Raw genomic sequence first — 20,435 nt, 5'->3', positions numbered from 1 at the left:
ATGGAGCTAAGAACAACTTCATAGTTGAAAACACTGTAACATTATAGAAGAAAATGAAACCGATTCTACAAGAATCAATAGCGCTCCCAAAAAACAAACCCCTATCGAACAATCCTTGGACAGCTTTTCAGAATTCACCAATAAATTGTCCCACATGTTGTATTACTAAAGGCATAGAAACCGTAAATTACTTGGTAGTAATAGGAAATAAAATGATTTCCATGACAGAATTAAAAACCCATTTTGGACTGACCAATGTAGACAGTTTCAAATACATGCAACTTAAAACTTTTATATTATAAAATGTCAATCTGAAATCTTTTGGACATCAGATCAATGTTGAGGGAATTCTATTTCAGTCAGAAAGGTTACTCATATGAGGTAAGATATATAAAACCTTGCAGAAAGCCTATCCAACTGACAATCTCATAGAAAAAAATATAAACTATTGTAATCAAGACCTAAAAATAACTAATATTGGCACAAGATGGAGGGAGTGTTGTAACATAACTGACTAAATTACAGTTAACGAAAATTATATGAGAAAAAATTCACAAATTCTACAGCACAACGGCAGAGTCATGTCTTAAGTGTAAAACTAACAGTGACTCAATGATTCTTGCCTTCTGGGATTGCTATAAAGTCCAAAAGTTATGGGCGGAGTACATTTATATTTTAAAACTTCTGACAGCCAACTTTCTAGGCTGTCAGAAGTTTTAAAATATAAATGTACTTTTAATCTGTATATCTGCATATTTCAAGGCGTGGCATATGAGGGTGCGGTGAGATACCCAATAGGTTGGACCGTACTTTTCTCGTCAATCATTTTGAAAAAACTTTTGCTTAAAAACTGGGAAATCAAATGACCCTCCATCGTTAAGACAGTTTATGAATCAAATGCATTATTGAACTGGAGATATTCAAAGGATGAGGAAGAAGAGAAAATCATATTGTGAGACAGGCAGGATCAGTTTGGATACGGTGGAAACATGTGGGTCTGAGCAAGTGTGATGTCATCAATGTTTGTAGAAATTAATGTACTGTATGTAAATGTTAAGTTGTCTATTGTTTTTGTATTGTAAGAACATTTATTTTTAAAATGAGATGGTAGCAGGTCTATGTCTGCAGGTGCTTTCAGTAAGTCAACTTTAAGCTGAATATTTCTTAGTATTCCATCATCCAGCACACCAATATTCTTCCAGACGGAAAAAACATGTTTTGCTGTCCCCATTAAAAGATTATGCATAGGGTCCACTACAGCCATGTCTATGGGCATGAAATATGGCAATTTATACTGAACAAAAATATAAACGCAACATGTAAAGTGTTGGTCCCATGTTTCATGAACTAAAATAAAAGATCCCAGAAATGTTCCATACGAACAAAAAGCTTATTTCTCTCTAATGTTGTGCACAAATTTGTTTACATCCCTGTTAGTGAGCATTTCTTCTTTGCCAAGATAATCCATCCACCTGACAGGTGTGGCATGTCAAGAAGCTGATTAAACAGCATGATTATATCATTACACAGGTGCACCTTGTGCTGGGGCCACTCTAAAGTGTGCAGTTTTGTCATACAAAACAATGCCACAGGTGTCTCAAGTTTTGAAGGACCGTGTTATTGGCATGCTGACTGCATGAATGTTAATTTCTCTATAATAAGATGCCTCCAACATCAGTTTCGAGAATTTGACAGTACGTCCAACCGGCCTCACAACCGCACACCACGTGTAACCACGCCAGCCCATGACCTCCACATCCTGCTGATTGGTTGGACCCATGGCTGCGCCCCTGCCCAGTCATGTGAAATCCATAAATTAGGGCCTAATTCATTTATTTCAATTGACTGATTTCCTTCTATGAACTGTAACTCAGTAAAATCTTTGAAATTGTTGCATGTTGCGTTTATATGTTTTTTCAGTGCATTCGGAAAGAATTCAGACCCTTCGCTATGAGACTCGAAATTGAGCTCTGGTGCATCCTGTTTTTATTGAACATCCTTGAACAACTTTATTGGAGTCCACCTGTGGTAAATTCAATTTTGAAAAGGCACACATCTGTCAATATAAGGTCCCACAGTGCATGTCAGAGTAAAAACCAAGCCATGAGGTCAAAGGAATTGTCTGTAGAGCTCAGAGACAGGATTGTGTCGAGGCACAGATCTGGGGAAGGGTACCAAAAAATTTCTGCAGCATTGAAGGTCCCCAAGAACACAGTGGCCTCCATCATTCTTAAATGGAAGAAGTTTGAAACCACCAAGACTCTTCCTAGAGCTGGCCGCCTGGCCAAACTGACCAATCAGGGAGAAGGGCATTGGTCAGGGAGGTGACCAAGAACCTGATGATCACTCTGACAGAGCTCCAGAGTTCCTCTGTGGAGATGTGAGAACCTTCCAGAAGGACAACCATCTCTGCAGCACTCCACCAATCAGGCCTTTATGGTAGAGTGGCCAGACGGAAGTCACTCCTTAGTAAAAGGCACATGACAGCCCGCTTGGAGTTTGCCAAAAGGCACCTAAAGGACTCTCAGACCATGAGAAATAAGATTCTCTGGTCTGATGAAACCTAAATTGAACTATTTGGCCTGAATGCCAAGCGTCTCGTCTGGAGGAAACCTGGCACCATCCCTACAGTGAAGCATTTTGGTGGCAGCATCATGCTGTGGGGATGTTTTTCAGTGGCAGGGACTGAGAGACAAGTCAGGATCGAGGGAAAGATGAACGGAGCAAAGTACAGAGAGATCCTTGATGAAAACCTGCTCCAGAGTACTCAGGACCTCAGACTGGGACGAAGGTTCACCTTCCAACAGGACAACAACCCTAAGCACACAGCCAAGACAACACATGAGTGACTTCGGGACAAGTCCCTGAATGTCCTTGAGTGGCCCAGCCATCTCTGGAGAGACCTGAAAATATCTGTGCAGCGACGCTCCCCATCCAACCTTACAGAGCTTGAGAGGATTTGCAGAGAAGAATGGGAGAAAGTCCCAAAATACAGGTGTGCCAAGCTTACCCAAGAAGACTTGAGTCTGAATACATATGTAAGTGTGACATTCCGTTTTTAATTTTTTATACATTTGCAAATAATTCTAAAAACCTGTTTTGCTTTGTCATTATGGGGTATTGTGTGTAGATTGATGAGGGGAAAAAAACAATTTAATCCATTTCAGAGTAAGGCTGTAACGTAACAAAAAAATGAAAAAGTCAAGGGGTCTGAATACTCTCCGAATGCACTGTAAATAGCTCAGAGAAACTGGCCCCAGTTTCAGTCTCTATTGTTTTCCTCTCTGCCTTGTCCACATATTCCCTTGCATTTTGTGAACCTCATTCTGACGTTGCCGTACATGGTTGTCCGTCCAGTGCATGATGACGTAATCTGCTTTTTCACCCCATTTCCGTGGAACTGTCTGTAGGCATTTGTTGCAACCTCTGTGAGCTTGACCTGGATCTGTGTTGTTGAACAGATAAAAAGATGGTGGTGAAATTCCAAGTAGGCTACATAAGTTAAAGACATTACACTATAAAAAAAAAACGTTTCTAATAAAAGTATCTAACAGAATGACATTGAAAATTAACAGGGGCCTGAAAAGCCTGGCAATAAAGTAGCCAACTTCATAAATAGTTATGATATATTATCAATGTACACTAGTTTTTAGTTGGAGAATAGGCTAGACAAGAGTGGCGCAGTGGTCTAAGGCACTGCGTCGCAGTGCTAGCTGTGCCACTAGAGATCCTGGTTCGAATCCAGGCTCTGTCGTAGCCGGCCGCTACCGGGAGACCCATGGGGCGGCGCACAATTGGCCCAGGGTAGAGGAGGGAATGGCCGGCAGGGATGTAGCTCAGTTGGTAGAGCATGGCGTTTGCAACGCCAGGGTTGTGGGTTCGATTCCCACGGGGGGCCAGTATATAAAAATAAAATAATGTATGCAGTCGCTCTGGATAAGAGTGTCTGCTAAATGACTAAAATGTAATGTAAGATTATGAATGCTTTTACAGAGGAGACACAAACAACTCTGTAATAATAAACACACATGTACCATGTTCATCCTGACAAAGTAACTTCTGGGTCTATTCTTGCTGCAATGGCAATTCCTCGGGAAAGGTGGCTGTGTCTTGTCGTTCAACTGTCCATTGATGAGTGAATTTATCATAGAACTTAGCTTTGTGTTCATAGCATGCTGTCTTTCCCAAAAGTCTATGGCAGTGGCCACACTCATGGGCCAAGTCCTGGGTTTGAGATCATCTGCCTTGCGTTTTGACATGATAGACACTAAATCCATTCTTACAGCCAATCATCAATAAATAAGGCAGAGATATTCTATGTGTAATTACCGACAAAGGCTTTGAGTGAAGTCTTGTGGATCTGTGCCCCTAAAGTCAAAGATGGTGGATAAATGAAGATGTCTTACTCAGGCCGTTTACCATTGAAAAAATGGTCAAAGTTCCAGTTTACTTAAGGGGTGGCTCTCCCATAACCACCTATGTAAATTAGTTAATTGACCAATAAGAAAGAGTTCCAAACCTTTCTGCCAATAACAGCTAGTTTTCAGTGGTCCCCTCCCCACTCAGACCACTCCTAGACAGTCTTGCTTGAGAAATTGTTATTTGCTGAAAAGCTATTTTTGTTTCTTTTTGACCATTTTAATTGAAAACAATCACAGTAAGGTACAGTACCAGTCAAAAGTTTGGACACACCTACTCATTCAAGGGTTTTCTTTATTTTTACTATTTTCTACATTGTAGAATAATAGTGAAGACATCAAAACTATGAAATATATTTTATATTTGAGATTCTTCAAAGTAGTCTCCCTTTGCCTTGATGACAGCTTTGCACGCTCTTGGCATTCTCTCATCCAGCTTCACCTGGAATACTTTTCCAACAGTATTGAAGGAGTTCCCACATATGCTGAGCACTTCTTGGCTGCTTTTCCTTCACTCTGCGGTCCAACTCATCCCAAACCATCTCAATTGGGTTGAGGTCGGTGATTGTGGAGGCCAGGTCAGCACTCCATCACTCTCCTTCTTGGTCAAATAGCCCTTACACAGCCTGGAGGTGTGTTGGGTCATTGTCCTGTTGAAAAACAAATGATACTCCCACTAAGTGCAAACCAGATGAGATGGCGTATCACTGCAGAATGCTGTGGTAGCCATGCTGGTTAAGTGTGCCTTGAATTCTAAATAAATCACAGATAGTGTCACCAGCAAAGCACCCCCACACCATCACACCTCCTCCTCCATGCTTCATGGTGGGAACCACACATGCAGAGATCATCCATTCACCTACTCTGCGTCTCACAAAGACACGGCGGTTGGAACCAAAAATCTCAAATTTGGACTCATCAGACCAAAGGACACATTTCCACCAGTCTAATGTCCATTGCTTGTGTTTCTTGGACCAAGCAAGTCTCTTCTTATTATTGGTGTCCTTTAGTAGTGGTTTCTTTGCAGCAATTCGACCATGAAGGACTGATTCACACAGTCTTCTCTGAACAGTTGATGTTGAGATGTGTCTGTTACTTGAACTCTATGAAGCATTTATTTGGGCTGCAATTTCTGAGGCTGGTAACTCTAATGAACTTATCCTATGCAGCAGAGGTAACTCTGGGTCTTCCATTCCTGTGGTGGTCCTCATGAGAGCCAGTTTCATCATAGCGCTTGATGTTTTTTTTTTTTTTCACCTTTATTTAACCAGGTAAGCCAGTTGAGAACAAGTTCTCATTTACAACTGTGACCTGGCCAAGATTAAAGCAAAGCAGTGTGATAAAAACAACAACACAGAGTTACATATTGGGTAAACAAAACATAAAGTAAAACATACAACAGAAAATATATATACAGTGTGTGCGAATGTAGTAAGTTATGGAGGTAAGGCAATAAATAGGCCATAGTGCAAAATAGTTACAATTTCGTATTAACACTGGAATGATAGATGTGCAAAAGATGATGTGCAAATAGAAATACTGGGGTGCAAATTAGCAAAATAAATAATATGGAGATGAGGTAGTTGGGTGGGCTAATTTCAGAAAGGCTGTGTACAGGTGCAGTGATCGGTTTTTGCGACTGCACTTGAAGAAACTTTCAATGTTCTTGAAATGTTTCCGTATTGACTGACCTTGTCTTAAAGTAATGATGGACTGTCGTTTCTCTTTGGTTATTTGAGCTCTTCTTGCCATAATATGGACCTGGTCTTTTACCAAATAGGGCTATCTTCTGTCTTGTCACAACACAACTGATTGGCTCAAACGCATTAAGAAGGAAATAAATTCCACAAATTAACTTTTAAGAAAGCACACCAGTTAATTGAAATGCATTCCAGGTGACTACCTCATGAAGCTGGTTGAGAGAATGCCAAGAGTGTGCAAAGCTGTCATCAAGGCAAAGGGTGGCTACTTTGAAGAATCTCAAATATAAAATCATTTTGATTTGTTTAACACTTTTTTGGTTACTACATGATTCCATATGTGTTATTTCATAGTTTTGATGTCTTCACTATTATTCTACAATGTAGAAAATAGTAAGAAATTATGAAAAATCCTTGAATGAGTAGGTGTGTCCAAACTTTTGACTGGTACTGTACTTAATAGTTACCCAGAAATTATTTGATATTGAGATAAAAATGGCTGCATTGGACCTTTAACAGTTCTAAAATGTGCATTTTGATGCTGCGTCTCCAGGTCATCCACATTTTGTGTAAGTTGGCGTACGGTGATGCGTGGTGGTCAGCAGCGATGGTGACTGACCATGGGGACAGACGTCAGTCAGTGAGTCGCCAGCCTTCCTTCACCCTGTCAGAGTGGACAGACGCCCAGGAGGACCTGATGGACCTGGAAGCTGAACCCCAGACACCTGTCTTTGACCTGGGCCTGGACACCAGGACAGAGGGGGACATCACCACCCTCTCTGTTACACCTGTGGGCCTGCAGGAGAGGTCAGTGGGAGGATGGAAGTGGGTGGAGAGGTGGTCTAGGGGGAATGTCTGTGTGTGTATGCGTTCATGCCTTTTTCTTGTGTGTGTTGTTGTGCTTCTGTGTGTGCGTGCACAATTACAATACAACGTTCTTCTTGTATATGTCTGTACGTTTGTTCTTCTTGTATGTGTTGGTGCCGTCCTGTGTGTGTGTGGGTGTGTACGTGTCTGTGTGTGTGTTAGGAGGGGCTCCAACGTGTCTCTGACCCTGGACATGTGTTCTCCTGGCTGTACGGAGCCCTATGGCTATGGAGCCCAGCTCTCCCCCAGAGACCAGACTGCCAAGGAGTACCTGAGGGAGGGAACAAACACACTCACCCCTAGCCAGCTCCACACACGCGCTATAGACAACCAGGCCCTACAGGCTGAGTTCTATGTGAGTAACACACACACACACACCAAGAAGCGCTGTACACCCAGAGGCTACCATAAACAGTTGGTGGGTGAGATGTGGACACAGTGAAAGACATTAGCATACCCAGCTCTATAGAGGATACATTACACATTTAGGCTGAGATACACACTCACACACACACACTCTCTCTCTCTCTCTCTCTCTCTCTCTCTCTCTCTCTCTCTCTCTCTCTCTCTCTCTCTCTCTCTCTCTCTCTCTCTCTCTCTCTCTCTCTCTCTCTCCCTCTCCCTCTCCCTCTCCCTCTAAGACCAAGGTACTGTAGGTCTACACACTCACAATCGCACAAAACAGGTCTCCGTGCAGGAATACTGTACACACTCACATGCATTCTCTAAGGTAGAGGGGACAATAAAGTCAGTAAAGTAAAGTAGAGGTACACACTCACAATTAGAGCACAATAAATCAAGGAGAGTTGAAATCACAGAGTAATTTCTGTTGTTGTTGTTGACTTGACTCTGCTGGAGTTATCTTAACCCTCAACAGTGATACGCTCCCTGGAGTTAGTGTTGATAACTGGAGTTGATTGGGCCTGAGTACTTTTAACTCCATTAAGAGTAACCAGAGACAGGGAGTTAAAACTATGGAGTATCCACAGATGTGGGAAGGGCGTCATTGTCATATTTCCCAGCATGCTCTGTTGCAGGTAGGTTCTTAGAATTGTTTGTTTTAATTTCTCTGTTTTCGCATGTTTGATCTTATGCTACACAATATGTAACATACATTTTCCTAAACTAATCTAATCTGTAAGTGGTTGGATTTATTGCAATTTACTGAGAAGGAATGTCACTAGTGTAGAGAGCAGTAGGCAGTCGCAGGTTTAGAACTACTGAATTTATTTAAGCACCATAGAACAAAGCGGGGCGAAACCCAAACGCTGTTGTGCTCAAAATATAACTTAATAAACAAAAAGGCACAGGGCAAACCCAAAGTGCAAAATAAAATACTCAGGAAATAGTAGGAGAGATTCCTCTCAGGAAAACAAGTAACATTTACAATGACTGACAAATACAAATGGCAGAGGGAGTATATATACAGTGATAGAGTGGGGATTGGAACCAGTTGTGTGTAATGATGACAAGACAAGTCCGGGGTTGATGAGTGAACGGCGTTTGCCAGCAGCAGGTTCGGCAGAAGCTAAAAGGCCGGCGACGCCGAACGCCTGAGCTGGACAGGAGGGGAAGCCAAAGCGAAGGCTGGTGTGACAAGGCAGTTCTAGTTTATGTGATCTAGGTAGTCTGTAACAAAAGGACTCTCTTCCCTGCTCTGACTTGCAGAGTCATGGGTGATGCAAAATTGCAGGATATCCTCCCTCTTACAGTGCATTCGGAAAGTATTCAGACCCCTTCACTTTTTCCACATCTTGTTACGTTACAGCCTTATTCTAAAATTGATTAAATTGCTTTTTTCTTTCATCAATCTACACACAATACCCCATAATGACAAAGCAAAAACAGGTTTTTAGGCATTTCAGCAAATGTATTAAAATAAAAAATTGAAATATCACATTTACATAAGTATTCAGACACTTTACTCAGTATTTTGTAGAATAATAGTGATTACAGCCTCAAGTATTCTTGGGTATGACGCTACAAGCTTGGCACACCTGTATTTGGGGAGTTTCTCCGATTCTTCTCTGCAGATCCTCTCAAGCTCTGTCAGGTTGTATGGGGAGCGTCGCTGCACAACTATTTTCAGGTCTCTCCAGAGATGTTCGATGGGGTTCAAGTCCGGGCTCTGGCTAGGCCACTCAAGGACATTCAGAGACTTGTCCCGAAGCCACTCCTGCGCTGTCTTGGCTGTGTGCTTAGGGTTGTTGTCCTGTTGGAAGGTGAACCTTCGCCCCAGTCTGAGGTCCTGAGTGCTCTGGAGAAGGTTTTCATCAAGGATCTCTCTGTACTTTGCTCCGTTCATCTTTCCCTCGATCTTGACCAGTCTCCCAGTCCCTGCCACTGAAAAACATCCCCACAGCATGATGCTGCCACCAAAATGCTTCACCGTAGGATGGTGCCAGGTTTCCTCCAGACGTGACACTTGCCATTCAGGCCAAATAGTTAAATCTTGGTTTTGTCAAACCAGATAATCGTGTTTCTCATGGTCTGCGAGTCCTTTAGGTGCCTTTTGGCAAACTCCAAGCGGGATTTCATGTGCCTTTTGCTGAGGAGTGGCTTCCGTCTGGCCACTCTACCATAAAGGCCTGATTGGTGGAGAAATGCAGAGATGGTTGTCCTTCTGGAAGGTTCTCCAATCTCCACAGAGGAACTCTGGAGCTCTGTCAGAGTGACCATCGGACTCTTGATCACCTCCCTGACCAAGGCCCTTCTCCCCCGATTGCTCAGTTTGGCCAGGCGGCCAGCTCTAGAAAGAGTCTTGGTGGTTCCAAACTTCTTCCATTTATGAATGATGGAGGCCACTGTGTTTTTGGGGACCTTCAATGCTGCAGAAATGAGTTGGTACCCTACCCCAGATCTGTGCCTCGACACAATCCTGTCGCGGAGCTCTACAATTCCTTCGACCTCATGGCTTGGTTTTTGCTCTGACATGCGCTGTCAACTGTGGGACCTTATATAGACAGATGTGTGCCTTTTCAAATAATGTCCAATCAAATGAATTTACCACAGGTGGACTCCAATCAAGTTGTAGAAACATCTCAAGGATGATCAATGGAAACAGGATGCACCTGAGCTCATTTTCAAGTCTCATAGCAAAGGGTCTGAATATTTATGTAAATAAGGTATATCTGATTTCTGGTATTGTGTGTGGATTGATGAGGGGAAAAATTATTTAATCCATTTTAGAATAAGGCTGTAACGTAACAAAATGTGGAAAAAGCGAAGGGGTCTGAATACTTTTCGAATGCACTGTAAATGGATACCAGTAGAGATTGGATGTCACATTGTAAGCCACCATAATATGACACATTAAGAAATATGTGAATGAGACTCATTCTACACCCTTACACCTCAAATGGGACCATTTAAATACCAAAACAGTGTTGTGTTTGAGTCCATAGGAGTTTAATTAACTCTTGCGATTATATTGTGAGTAAACATTACTCTAAATAATTTACTCTAGAATACTGAACAACAATGCAGAGAGTTATTTTCAATTAATACTGTACAGAGTGAAATGCAGAGTTAAATATCAACACTAAACTGATCATATAAAACTCTGGGAAAAAATGTTGCCAGAGTATGTTTTCCTCTTTTTAGAGTGGGACCAAATGTTATCTGTGGCAGAGTTACATTTTCTTCAATTAGAGTGAAATGTACTCTGTCATTTGTGTATAAACTATTTGTGTATAAACTATTTGTTTACAATACACACAAACAGAGACACTCACACAATCATGCACATTGCACACACAATTCAGCAGGGCTATCACTTCCTCTACACAGCCATACATTGCTAAGCTACATCCATTATTCTGTTGCCATTGACAGGAAACTCCCATGAACTTTGTGGACCCAAAGGAGTATAACTACCCAGGCCTGGTGAGAAAGAACCGCTACAAGACCATCCTCCCCAGTGAGTAGAGACACTACAAACAGCAGCCATTTTGAATCAGTCTCTGAGCCTCTGTCACAAAATGTTATGTCGAGTAGAGGTGAGAGACAACACTAGACACACTTCTTGTAATGGGATCCTGTGTTTTCCAGACACACACAGCAGAGTGATACTCCAGACAGCAGATGAAGATGACTTCCTCAGTACCTACATCAACGCTAACTACCTACAGGTACGTCTTTGTCTGCAAAAGGCTTGGCCCTGTGTACAAGTGCTCTCACTTGAACTACTGTGTTGCTGTCCTCAGGGTTACGGGGGTGAGGAGCGGGCGTACATCGCTACCCAGGGTCCTACAGTGAACACAGTGGGAGACTTCTGGAGGATGGTGTGGCAGGAACGCTGTCCTATCATCGTCATGATCACTAACCTAGAGGAGAAGAACGAGGTAAGGAGGGAGACAGGGAGAGAGGGATGGATAGAGGAGGATGGTGTGGTAGAAGCCCACCCTTAACAGTAAATGTCCAATGTGAACCCTGGCTACAATATTTAATAATATTAATAATAATATAATAATAATTACAGTTTTTTCCGACTGCTTACACACAAAATCTTTTCATGTCACACGATTTTTGAAACCTCTCACTCAAAGTGCAAAACTACACACCAAATCTCCAAAACCATAAGCTATTTCTCAGCCTTTGACTCAGTTGTCAATTGCATAAAACACTTTTTTCAAAACACTACACACAATTCTCTACCTAAAACACAAAAATCTAACAGGAAGTGACTTGCTTTCCTTTTCCAAACACAACCATTCAAAATGCTACACTTATTCACCAGGTCACACACACACTCTTCACATGTGCAAACACTAATTGCTTAACTGATCACTAACCAATCACTGCTTTACTGTAGTATAGGCCTATAAATAGGTCAAAGGTCAGATTACCTGTTTTGAACAATGGATGCCAACAATGGACAGAGAGCAAGAGGAGTAGGAGGGAGAGGCAGGGGACAACAACGAGGACAAATTCAAAGACGAAGTGTTGGAAGAGGAGGAGGAGGAGGAAGAGGAAAATGAAGAGGAAGAGGAAGAGGAAGAAGAGGACGAGGGCAAAGAAGAGAAGGAAGGAGATTTATTTATGTGGATGAGGTTGGCTTCAACCTCACCAAAACCAGGCGCCGCTGAAGAAATGTAAAAGGACAGAGGGCAATTACCAATGTCCCTGGACAGCGTGGGGGGTAATATAACTATGTGTGCTGCCATCACTCAAAACGGGGTCCTCCATCACAATGCCACACTGGGTCCGTACAAGACCGGCCATAGGCTCACTTTTCTGGATGCAATTTACACAATGCTTGTCCCTGATCCAGATCAGGAGCCTGCTGGATTTGTGGTTATATGGGACAATGTTAGTTTTCACCGGGCTGTTCTGGTCCAAAACTGGTTTGCCACCCATCCACAATTTGTAGTTTTGTACCTACCCTCATATTCACCTTTTCTAAATCCCATAGAGGAATTCTTCTCAGCCTGGCGCTGGAAAGTGTATGATTGCCAACCCTATGCCCGCATGCCGCTTCTCCAGGCAATGGAGGACGCATGTGGGGACATAGAGGTTGCCTCTGTCCAAGGTTGGATACGCCATGCTAGGGAGATACTTCCCTCGATGTTTGGCAAGAGAAAACGTATCTTGTGATGTGGACAAAGTATTGTGGCCAGACCCAGCCCGGAGAAGAGATGAAGCGTAGCTTAGCACTGGTGACTGCCCACCCCCTACCAATTCCTGGACTGCCCCCCGGGACCCCACACACACAATAGTGTTCTTTACTGTATTCTAAAGAATATTCTTTTGGTTTACATATGTTTATGGTTTTGTTGTGTGCTACTGTATACAACAGTAATGTTTGGCCTAATAAATATTTTCTGTTTCTACATTGCATTGGTGTTTACAGTGTACTTGTTACCCCTCTCAGCAGATTACTTTCACTGTAGAACATTGTATTGAAATGTAGATATAAGCCTATGAAAGACCAAAGAGCTTTAGATTTAGAACAACAGTGTTTACATGGTATATCCAAAAATGTACTATTATGAAAGAAGTGTTTGCCATTTGATGCAAATGCTTCATTCTGACATGTGTTTACGGCATTTTGAATGCAGTGTTACATTTTGAAGGAGATGTGAGGCATTTTGCATTTTGTGTGTGCGGTTTTGGGAATTGTGTGTAGAGTTTTGAAAAAAGGAGACATAGTTTTGAAAACGTGTGTAAGCAGTTGGAAAAAACTGTAACCCTGGCTATGTGTTGTCCCTTACAGAAATGTGCGGAGTACTGGCCTGAGGACTCTGTGACCCACGAGGGCATCGAGATCACGGTTGTCACGGTAACACAGGAGGACGACTACAGCCTGAGGGTCTTCACTCTGAAGGTGAGACTGATAACAGACAGACACATACAGTATATATCTATACACCAATGCCAAGGACACCAAGGACATGTATAATGATATAAATTATAAAGTGAAAATGAGAAAAAGCAGTTGATGTTTTTACATTGACCCTTTTGGATTATGGACTCACTTCTCATCCACTAAGCACTGGTGTCTGAATGTAGAGAGATAGCAAAGCTGCCACAAGTACAGCTGTTGGCTAATAATATGCTTTTGAAATCACACAATGAAAAACAGATCATGTACCTTTTTGAAATAAAAAATGAAAAAAGTCACTGCGTTCCTCTCGCAGTCTGGTTCTGCAGTCATTGTTGTCATAGCAACTAACACCTAGGGAACAGTTTGGATGTACATGCAGAGGATGAGGCTGATCAAAAATAACTCTGAATGAGTCTGTCTGTTTGTCTGTGTGTGTGTGTGTGTCTGTGTCTGTGTGTGTGTGTGTGTGTGTGTGTGTGTGTGTGTGTGTGTGTGTGTGTGTGTGTGTGTGTGTGTGTGTGTGTGTGTGTGTGTGTGTGTGTGTGTGTGTGTGTGTGTGTGTGTGTGTGTGTGTGTGTGTGTGTGAGTGTGTGTGTGTGTGTGTGTGTGTGTGTGTGTGTGTGTGTGTGTGTGTGTGTGTGTGTGTGTGTGTATGTGTGTGCGCATGCATATGTGTGTGTGCGCATGCATATGTGTGTGTCAGTTTGATGGAGAGGAGCGCAGCCTCAGGCAGTACTGGTACACCTCCTGGCCTGACCAGAAGACCCCGGACAAAGCCCCGCCCCTCCTGGAGCTGGTAGAGGAAGTGGAGCATGTCAGAGAGGAAGCTCCGCCCACCAGCGGCCCTGTCATTGTCCACTGCAGGTAGAGTTGGAAACACAGATATGATACCCACATGATAGTCCAGGAGGGTTGGTCTGTCCCATAGAGGTAGAAATAGGGCTCTAGATGGATATTTCCCATTCTAGCATGGACATTGCCATTGAGGGATTCCACCATTTTAAAGTAGTCAACTGGGTGGGGATTCCTATGGGTTGGGAGCGATCAGCCAATGATCAGAACATTGTCTTCTTCTTCAAATAGTGTTGCCTATGGTTTGTAAATGATTTAATGCTATATCCGCCATCTAGTTGCCACAACAAATGAAAGACACACAAGATTTGGTTCAGAACTCTACCACTACAGGTGGCTGTAAATCACCAATATTAGCTTTACGCTTTTTTAAACACAAGAGAAGAAGAACATTTACTACTTTAAAATGGCTATAGCCACAATGTCTCTGCCCGTGCTGTCACAGACGCCATAATGGCAAAAATACAAAGATGAGTCCTCTTTCTATCTCTGGTCGGTACCATCAATGGGGCGGTTGTCTCAGTGGATTCTTTGTAAGGTCTATGCCCCCAAAGATGGAAGATGTGTGGCAGCACTGCAGCTCTCATAGCTTTCACTGCATTAGTAGTCAGTCAGGTCAGAAATGCTCTAAAACCGTGGTTGGTCACGTCTAATACATTCATGGTTCCTCCTCCTCTTCCTTCCTGCAGTGCTGGGATAGGTCGGACAGGCTGTTTCATCGCCACCTCCATCCTGTGTAAACAGCTGAGGAGTGAGGGCGTGGTCGACATCCTGAGGACCACCTGCCAGCTCCGCCTCGACAGGTGAGTCAACGGTCTGTCTTGGGCTCGCTATCTTTACACCTGTCTGTCTTCTTCTTTTTTCTTGACACCGGTCTGTCTTTCTCTCCTGTCTGTCCCCTGCCTGTGTATGTTGTGTGTGTGTTGTGTGTGTGTTGTGTGTGTGTTGTGTGTGTGTTGCAGAGGCGGGATGATCCAGACGGGTGAGCAGTACCAGTTTGTTCACCATGTCCTCAGCCTCTACGAGAAGCAGCTGTCCCACATTGTAGAGGAGTAGAGACACACCACTGTACTGTACACTGTACCTACTGTACCGGACACCCATCTCAATGTCACCCTTTAACACACACAACCACAAAAACTACACGGACAACAACAACACACTATGTCAGCCTCATCCAGCCCCCTTCCATTTCAGAGGCCCACGTACGAGAAGCCCAGTCTTGACTTAAGTTCCTTAATTCTGCCAGAATTTGACTGATTTGCTTTGCGGACGATGCTCTAAAAGTAACAATGATTACATTTCTGTCTGGCCCCACTTTCTAACGCAAACATTTGTTTTCACACTTGGCAGAGGTCTGTCCAGTAGGATATCTTATAAGACATGTCCCATCAAGTGCCATTTTGAATTATTCACAGACTTCTCCAGATAAGAAAAAGTCCAGCCGATATTACAAGTGTTGTAAAACAATCTCACAGTGAGGGAACACATGTTCGTCTGAAACGTAAACCATCAACTAGCTTTTCTCTCCTATTACAACAAAACTATCTCCTACGAGCAAAAGATGTTGAAAAGACGTATTTTCAAAGTCTTGTGCTCACTGGGCCTCTTAAAATAAAAACAGTACAGCAGGCCTTTCAAACTCCTGGTGCTTTCAGGAGCCACCTCATCTTCAGGTTGCATGGTGCTATGTGTTCATTATCATTGACTGTGGCATGTAACATAGATCTCTATGGAACCATAGAGGAATGTAACCATTAGGTAACTAGGCATTGTGTGCAGTCTCCGCAGTATTACAGGACCATGCGTATGTGTAGTCAGTCAGTCATCATCATGACCTCCATGGTATTCAACATCCATTATGGCCTCATAGACTTTCACCAGAGTTGTCATGTGACCACTGAGACTGAGGGGGCGTGTGCATGTCTCAACTTCTGGGTTCATACAGTGAGAAGTAATGACTGTCACATTAAGTAGCATGGGAATCCAGAGATAGAGGTGCAGATTTACTAGCAAAACATGGACCTGTTACTTTTTTGCGGGAGTAAAATAGCCTGGGTGCCAGTCTGTTTCTGCTCGCTTGCCAACTCCTTATGGAATTGTCATGTTTTGTCAATTACAATGTAGTCTGCAAAAGCACAAACAGATCTGGGACCAGGCTCGAAGAAAAACATAAAAGAGCAAAAGCGTACAAATGTAAAGGTTGCAAGAAGAAACAAAACCTCCAACTGGAGTTTGATGGTTTAGCTTTCCTTTTTACTATATTATTCACCTCTAACAAAGGATGCAGGTGTTAATGATGGGTAAACCTGACCCTCCTAACCCTTCCCATCAGTGCCCTCTCAGTGCTGTTGGGATGGTGACACCTCTGCGATCAACAGTAGCCTGAACACATGCGTGACGTTAGCGGCCCATGATTGTTGTATAGATAGGCCAAGCCTAATCTGTATAAAGCACAATAGACCAACTATGGTTGTCTCTCTGATGTTCAGCTGTAAATGTTATTTTCTGTATCGTGTTTTGACTGTGTTGACTTAAATGGATTGCATGTGCTGTATGGGACTCTCATATGTCCGTAATCAAAGCGAAGTGATTGGTTGTCCAGCTTTCCGTTGTGTAAGGGTTCTCCAATTATCTTGCTTGCTCTCTGCCAATGCTTTTGATACAGTTTGCTTTTGTGAAACCAACCAGAGATATTTTTAGAACATTTTGATACAATCCTTTCGAGTAGATGCCTTGTGTATATTTCCATTTACACCACAATGGAATGTAGCTCATACTGTGGTCAAACCATTGGTTTATATCGCAAGATTTGACAGAAAAAAATGTGACAACTACCCAAGTTACCTTACAACAAAAACCATTGATTGTTTCGTCTTCAGTATTACTTTGATGCCTCTAGGCTTTGCTTTAATATGCTTTGCTTTATGTGTCTTCAGGTTTTTGTCTTGTTTTCTTCTAGAGTTTTACCCCAGACCCAGTTTTTACACAGTCCTCACATATTCCCCATCTGTGGTTCAAATCGAATTCAATCACATGCAATGGAAAACGACACTGTGGGTTCACTCTAAATGTTTACGCCAATGCCAATGTCCATGACGAACAGCTTGCAGCCAGGATTTAAATGTGGTTAACACCTCCGATACTTAACATTGACCTACAGTGTGGTTTCCCTTGGTGTGTAATTGATTGCATTGGGGCCTGTGACTTAAGGCCAGACTGACTTCACAACAACATGAGAAATATGAGCTATGTGTATGGCAGCTAAAACAGCGATTAAGAATTGTATGTAAGAAATCTCTAACAATTTTCATCTTGATTGAATACAACTGGTCAATTACAGCAAACACCACCAGGAGACAATCTCATTGTTTTTGGTTTAATGGACATCTCACAAAGTAAAAAATGAGCACTAGTATTTTATCCTCTGATTGAAACTGCTATAAAATGTTGAGTTTTGCAGATGGAAAAGAGCTGAAGCGGAACCACTAGAAACTTGGAGAAGTTGGAATTCAACTATGAAATCCTTTCCCTATAACGCTCGTTGCAATTGATACAACAGCTTTATTTTGAGTGCTTGTTTTCTGTGCTACCGGGTCTCATTCTGGTGATCATAGTGAAGAAGAACATAATTGGAATAGCCAACTCAGTGAGCAAAATTGGTTGAAAAGACTTTGAATATGTATTTTTGGTTGAAAAGATGTTGAAAAGATGTCTTCTCAACATGTTTTGCTCACTGGGAAACTATCAGACATACTCCAACCAACCAGCAAACAGCCTACTCTCCTCTGCTACTAAAGTATTGCTTTAAATTGTGAGTTTTTGCATTCAAATAAAAGTAGATTTTCATGAATCTGTGTTGTCATTTCTCTTTAGAATGTTCTGTCTGACTCTAAATAGCCTCGTTTTTTAAACAACACGTTTCTGCGTATGTCTTTATTATGGTATTACTTCACTAAGGCAATACTCCACAGAGGCTGAGACATGAGTGCCTGCTGTAGCAGTTGTCAGTACACAACTATAACCATTAGATGTCAGACTATACAATGTAAAACAGTGCCATACAACGACTACAACCAGAGAGAAAGAGGCGAAGCGAGAGGGTTTACAATAACCCAAAATCTCTCCACGAAAATAAGACCACGAAGTGAGGAATTTTTGTATGGAATTTTTGTATGGAGGTCAATGAGTGTCGAATTTAGTCAACAAAAAATGTAATTGCTCATTTGCTATGCCAGGCTTATTTGATTGAATATAAGTTTCGTAATGGTTAGGTTGTTACGAATGCACTGATATAAGTGGACACGTGGCATTTCGACAACTTACAAAAAAACTACTTTATATCGGAGTTGTGCCTGTTGGATCTGCCCTTTCATTGGCTAGAATGATCTCACCTCCTCCTGCCTGCCTTCCGTCTTTGAGGACATGTATTTCCATTGTTAGAGCAGTCACTTGTTAATATAATATATAATCTTTGCTATGACACGTAAAGACCATCCCATTTTATTATGATAGCAAAATAACTCTCACAATGAGCATTGACCACCACTACAATTGTAGGATTTTATGCCTATTAATATTTATATGGATCTAATGCACTTTCATTTAGTGTTGATGTTGCTACTGTATTTCTTGGGTAGGCCTATAATAACAGTGTAATTAGACTGTAATATATGTTTTGGTTCTGTTGGGTATATGTGAGTGTTTCTTTTTTCCTTTTTGTTCCTTTTTTGTTTAACTGGCTATTCTTTATTCATTCACTCTGTATTGTGTTAGGCCTACTGCTGCTAGGTAGCTCTCTCTCTGCTCTCTCCCTCCCCTCTGTCTGTCCTTGATTGCAGGAGTGAAGTCTGGTGTGCGGGAGTCAGGGTTCCAGCTGCAGCTCATTCACCATAATCACCTCAGCCTTTAAGACCCGGTCAAACTTACCACTCATCGTCAGATCATAGTCAAGACGACCATATATTTGGAACCTGACTCCTGCCTCCGCTTCACTCCTGCCACCACCATCCTGCTCTCCACTACCGGACCTCTCTTTTGGACTCACCACGGACACTAGGACATTACGGTACCACACCTGCCCTGACCTGGATCTGTTACCCTCCCTGTAACCTGGACTTGCTCTTCCCCTATTATTGGAAACCTGGACTATTGAACATTTTAAATAAACCTGTTAAACCTTCTCTGGCTTGGTGTACTTGTCTGCATTTGGGTTCTAATACTGGTAAATCATAACAGTATGATCTGACCATCATGAACCCAGCAGACAGTAGCTTGGATACCACCCCAGAGTGCACTCAAATTTGGACTGCCATAGCCAATCAGGGCATTTTACTTGGCCAACATGATACCCTGTTTAAGACGATTGCTGAGGACAGTCAGGTGCTGCTTAATCAGGTTCAATTACTCACCAATCAAGTGTCTGCCCTTACTACCCCTTCAGCCCAGATCAGAGAGCCTTTTGTTCCTGCTCCAGAGCGCTATGACGGGAACATGGGAACCTGTGGCGATTTTTTGACTCAATGCTCGTTAGTGTTTGAACAACAGCCCCTCACCTACGCCTCAGAAAGAGCCCGTATTGCCTACCTTATCAACTCTACTAGCGGTTCCGCTCGTGCCTGGGGATCCGCGGTCTGGGAGAGTCAGTCGGACATTTGCAACGCTTACGTTGCCTTCACCACTGAGATGAGGAAGGTTTTTGACCACCCCGTACGAGGCAAGGAGGCTGCGAAACGGTTGTTTTCTCTTCGGCAGGGGCTCGCAGTGTGGCGGAGATGGCAGTGGAGTTTCGGACTTTAGCAGCAGTGAGTGGTTGGAATGACGAGGCATTACAAGGAGTGTTCATCAATGCTTTGTCTGAGACTTTAAAAGATGAATTGGTGTCATATGATGAATCGCCTACGCTGGATAATCTTATTTCACTCACCATCAGGTTGGATAATCGGATTCGGGAGCGCCGCCGGGAGAGGAGTGTTAGTTCCAAGCAACCTGTCTGTCATCAACAAACTCCTCCCTGCATCTTCCCTACGGAGAAAGCCGTGTCTTCCCGAGTCGATACGAGGAGCACTGAACCCGAAGCCATGGAGGTGGGTCGTGCACGGTTGTCCTCAGAGGAGCGTGCACGTCGCATTCAGGCTCGGGTCTGCCTGTATTGTGGAGAAGCTGGTCATTTCGTTCCTTCCTGCCCAGTTCGTCCGGGGAAAAGGGCCGGCTCATCATTAATGGGAGAAGTTTTGGTGAGCCGAGCAGCGGATTCTTCCTCTTCTCCCCGCA

The 20,435-nt window shown here is 42.8% G+C and overlaps 1 protein-coding gene across 2 annotated transcripts in view; it reads left to right on the top strand.

Moving 5' to 3' along the window:
* Nucleotides 1–18,015, top strand: part of LOC121532053 (tyrosine-protein phosphatase non-receptor type 5) — a 32,156-nt gene extending 14,141 nt beyond the window's left edge. For both annotated transcript variants that reach the window (XM_041837701.2, XM_041837702.2), the window contains exons 6-14: nucleotides 6,672–6,925; nucleotides 7,148–7,340; nucleotides 10,820–10,904; nucleotides 11,036–11,115; nucleotides 11,191–11,328; nucleotides 13,200–13,310; nucleotides 14,014–14,174; nucleotides 14,852–14,965; nucleotides 15,125–18,015. In XM_041837701.2, coding sequence (XP_041693635.1) covers nucleotides 6,672–6,925; nucleotides 7,148–7,340; nucleotides 10,820–10,904; nucleotides 11,036–11,115; nucleotides 11,191–11,328; nucleotides 13,200–13,310; nucleotides 14,014–14,174; nucleotides 14,852–14,965; nucleotides 15,125–15,218 — 1,230 coding nt within the window. In that variant the 3' untranslated portion in view covers nucleotides 15,219–18,015. The remainder of the gene's footprint in view (nucleotides 1–6,671; nucleotides 6,926–7,147; nucleotides 7,341–10,819; nucleotides 10,905–11,035; nucleotides 11,116–11,190; nucleotides 11,329–13,199; nucleotides 13,311–14,013; nucleotides 14,175–14,851; nucleotides 14,966–15,124) is intronic.
* The last annotated feature ends 2,420 nt before the right edge of the window (nucleotides 18,016–20,435 follow it).

Source organism: Coregonus clupeaformis, chromosome 19 (genome assembly GCF_020615455.1).
Source record: "Coregonus clupeaformis isolate EN_2021a chromosome 19, ASM2061545v1, whole genome shotgun sequence".
Lineage (NCBI taxonomy): Eukaryota > Metazoa > Chordata > Actinopteri > Salmoniformes > Salmonidae > Coregonus > Coregonus clupeaformis.
This window is presented reverse-complemented; position numbering and strand designations above follow the sequence as displayed.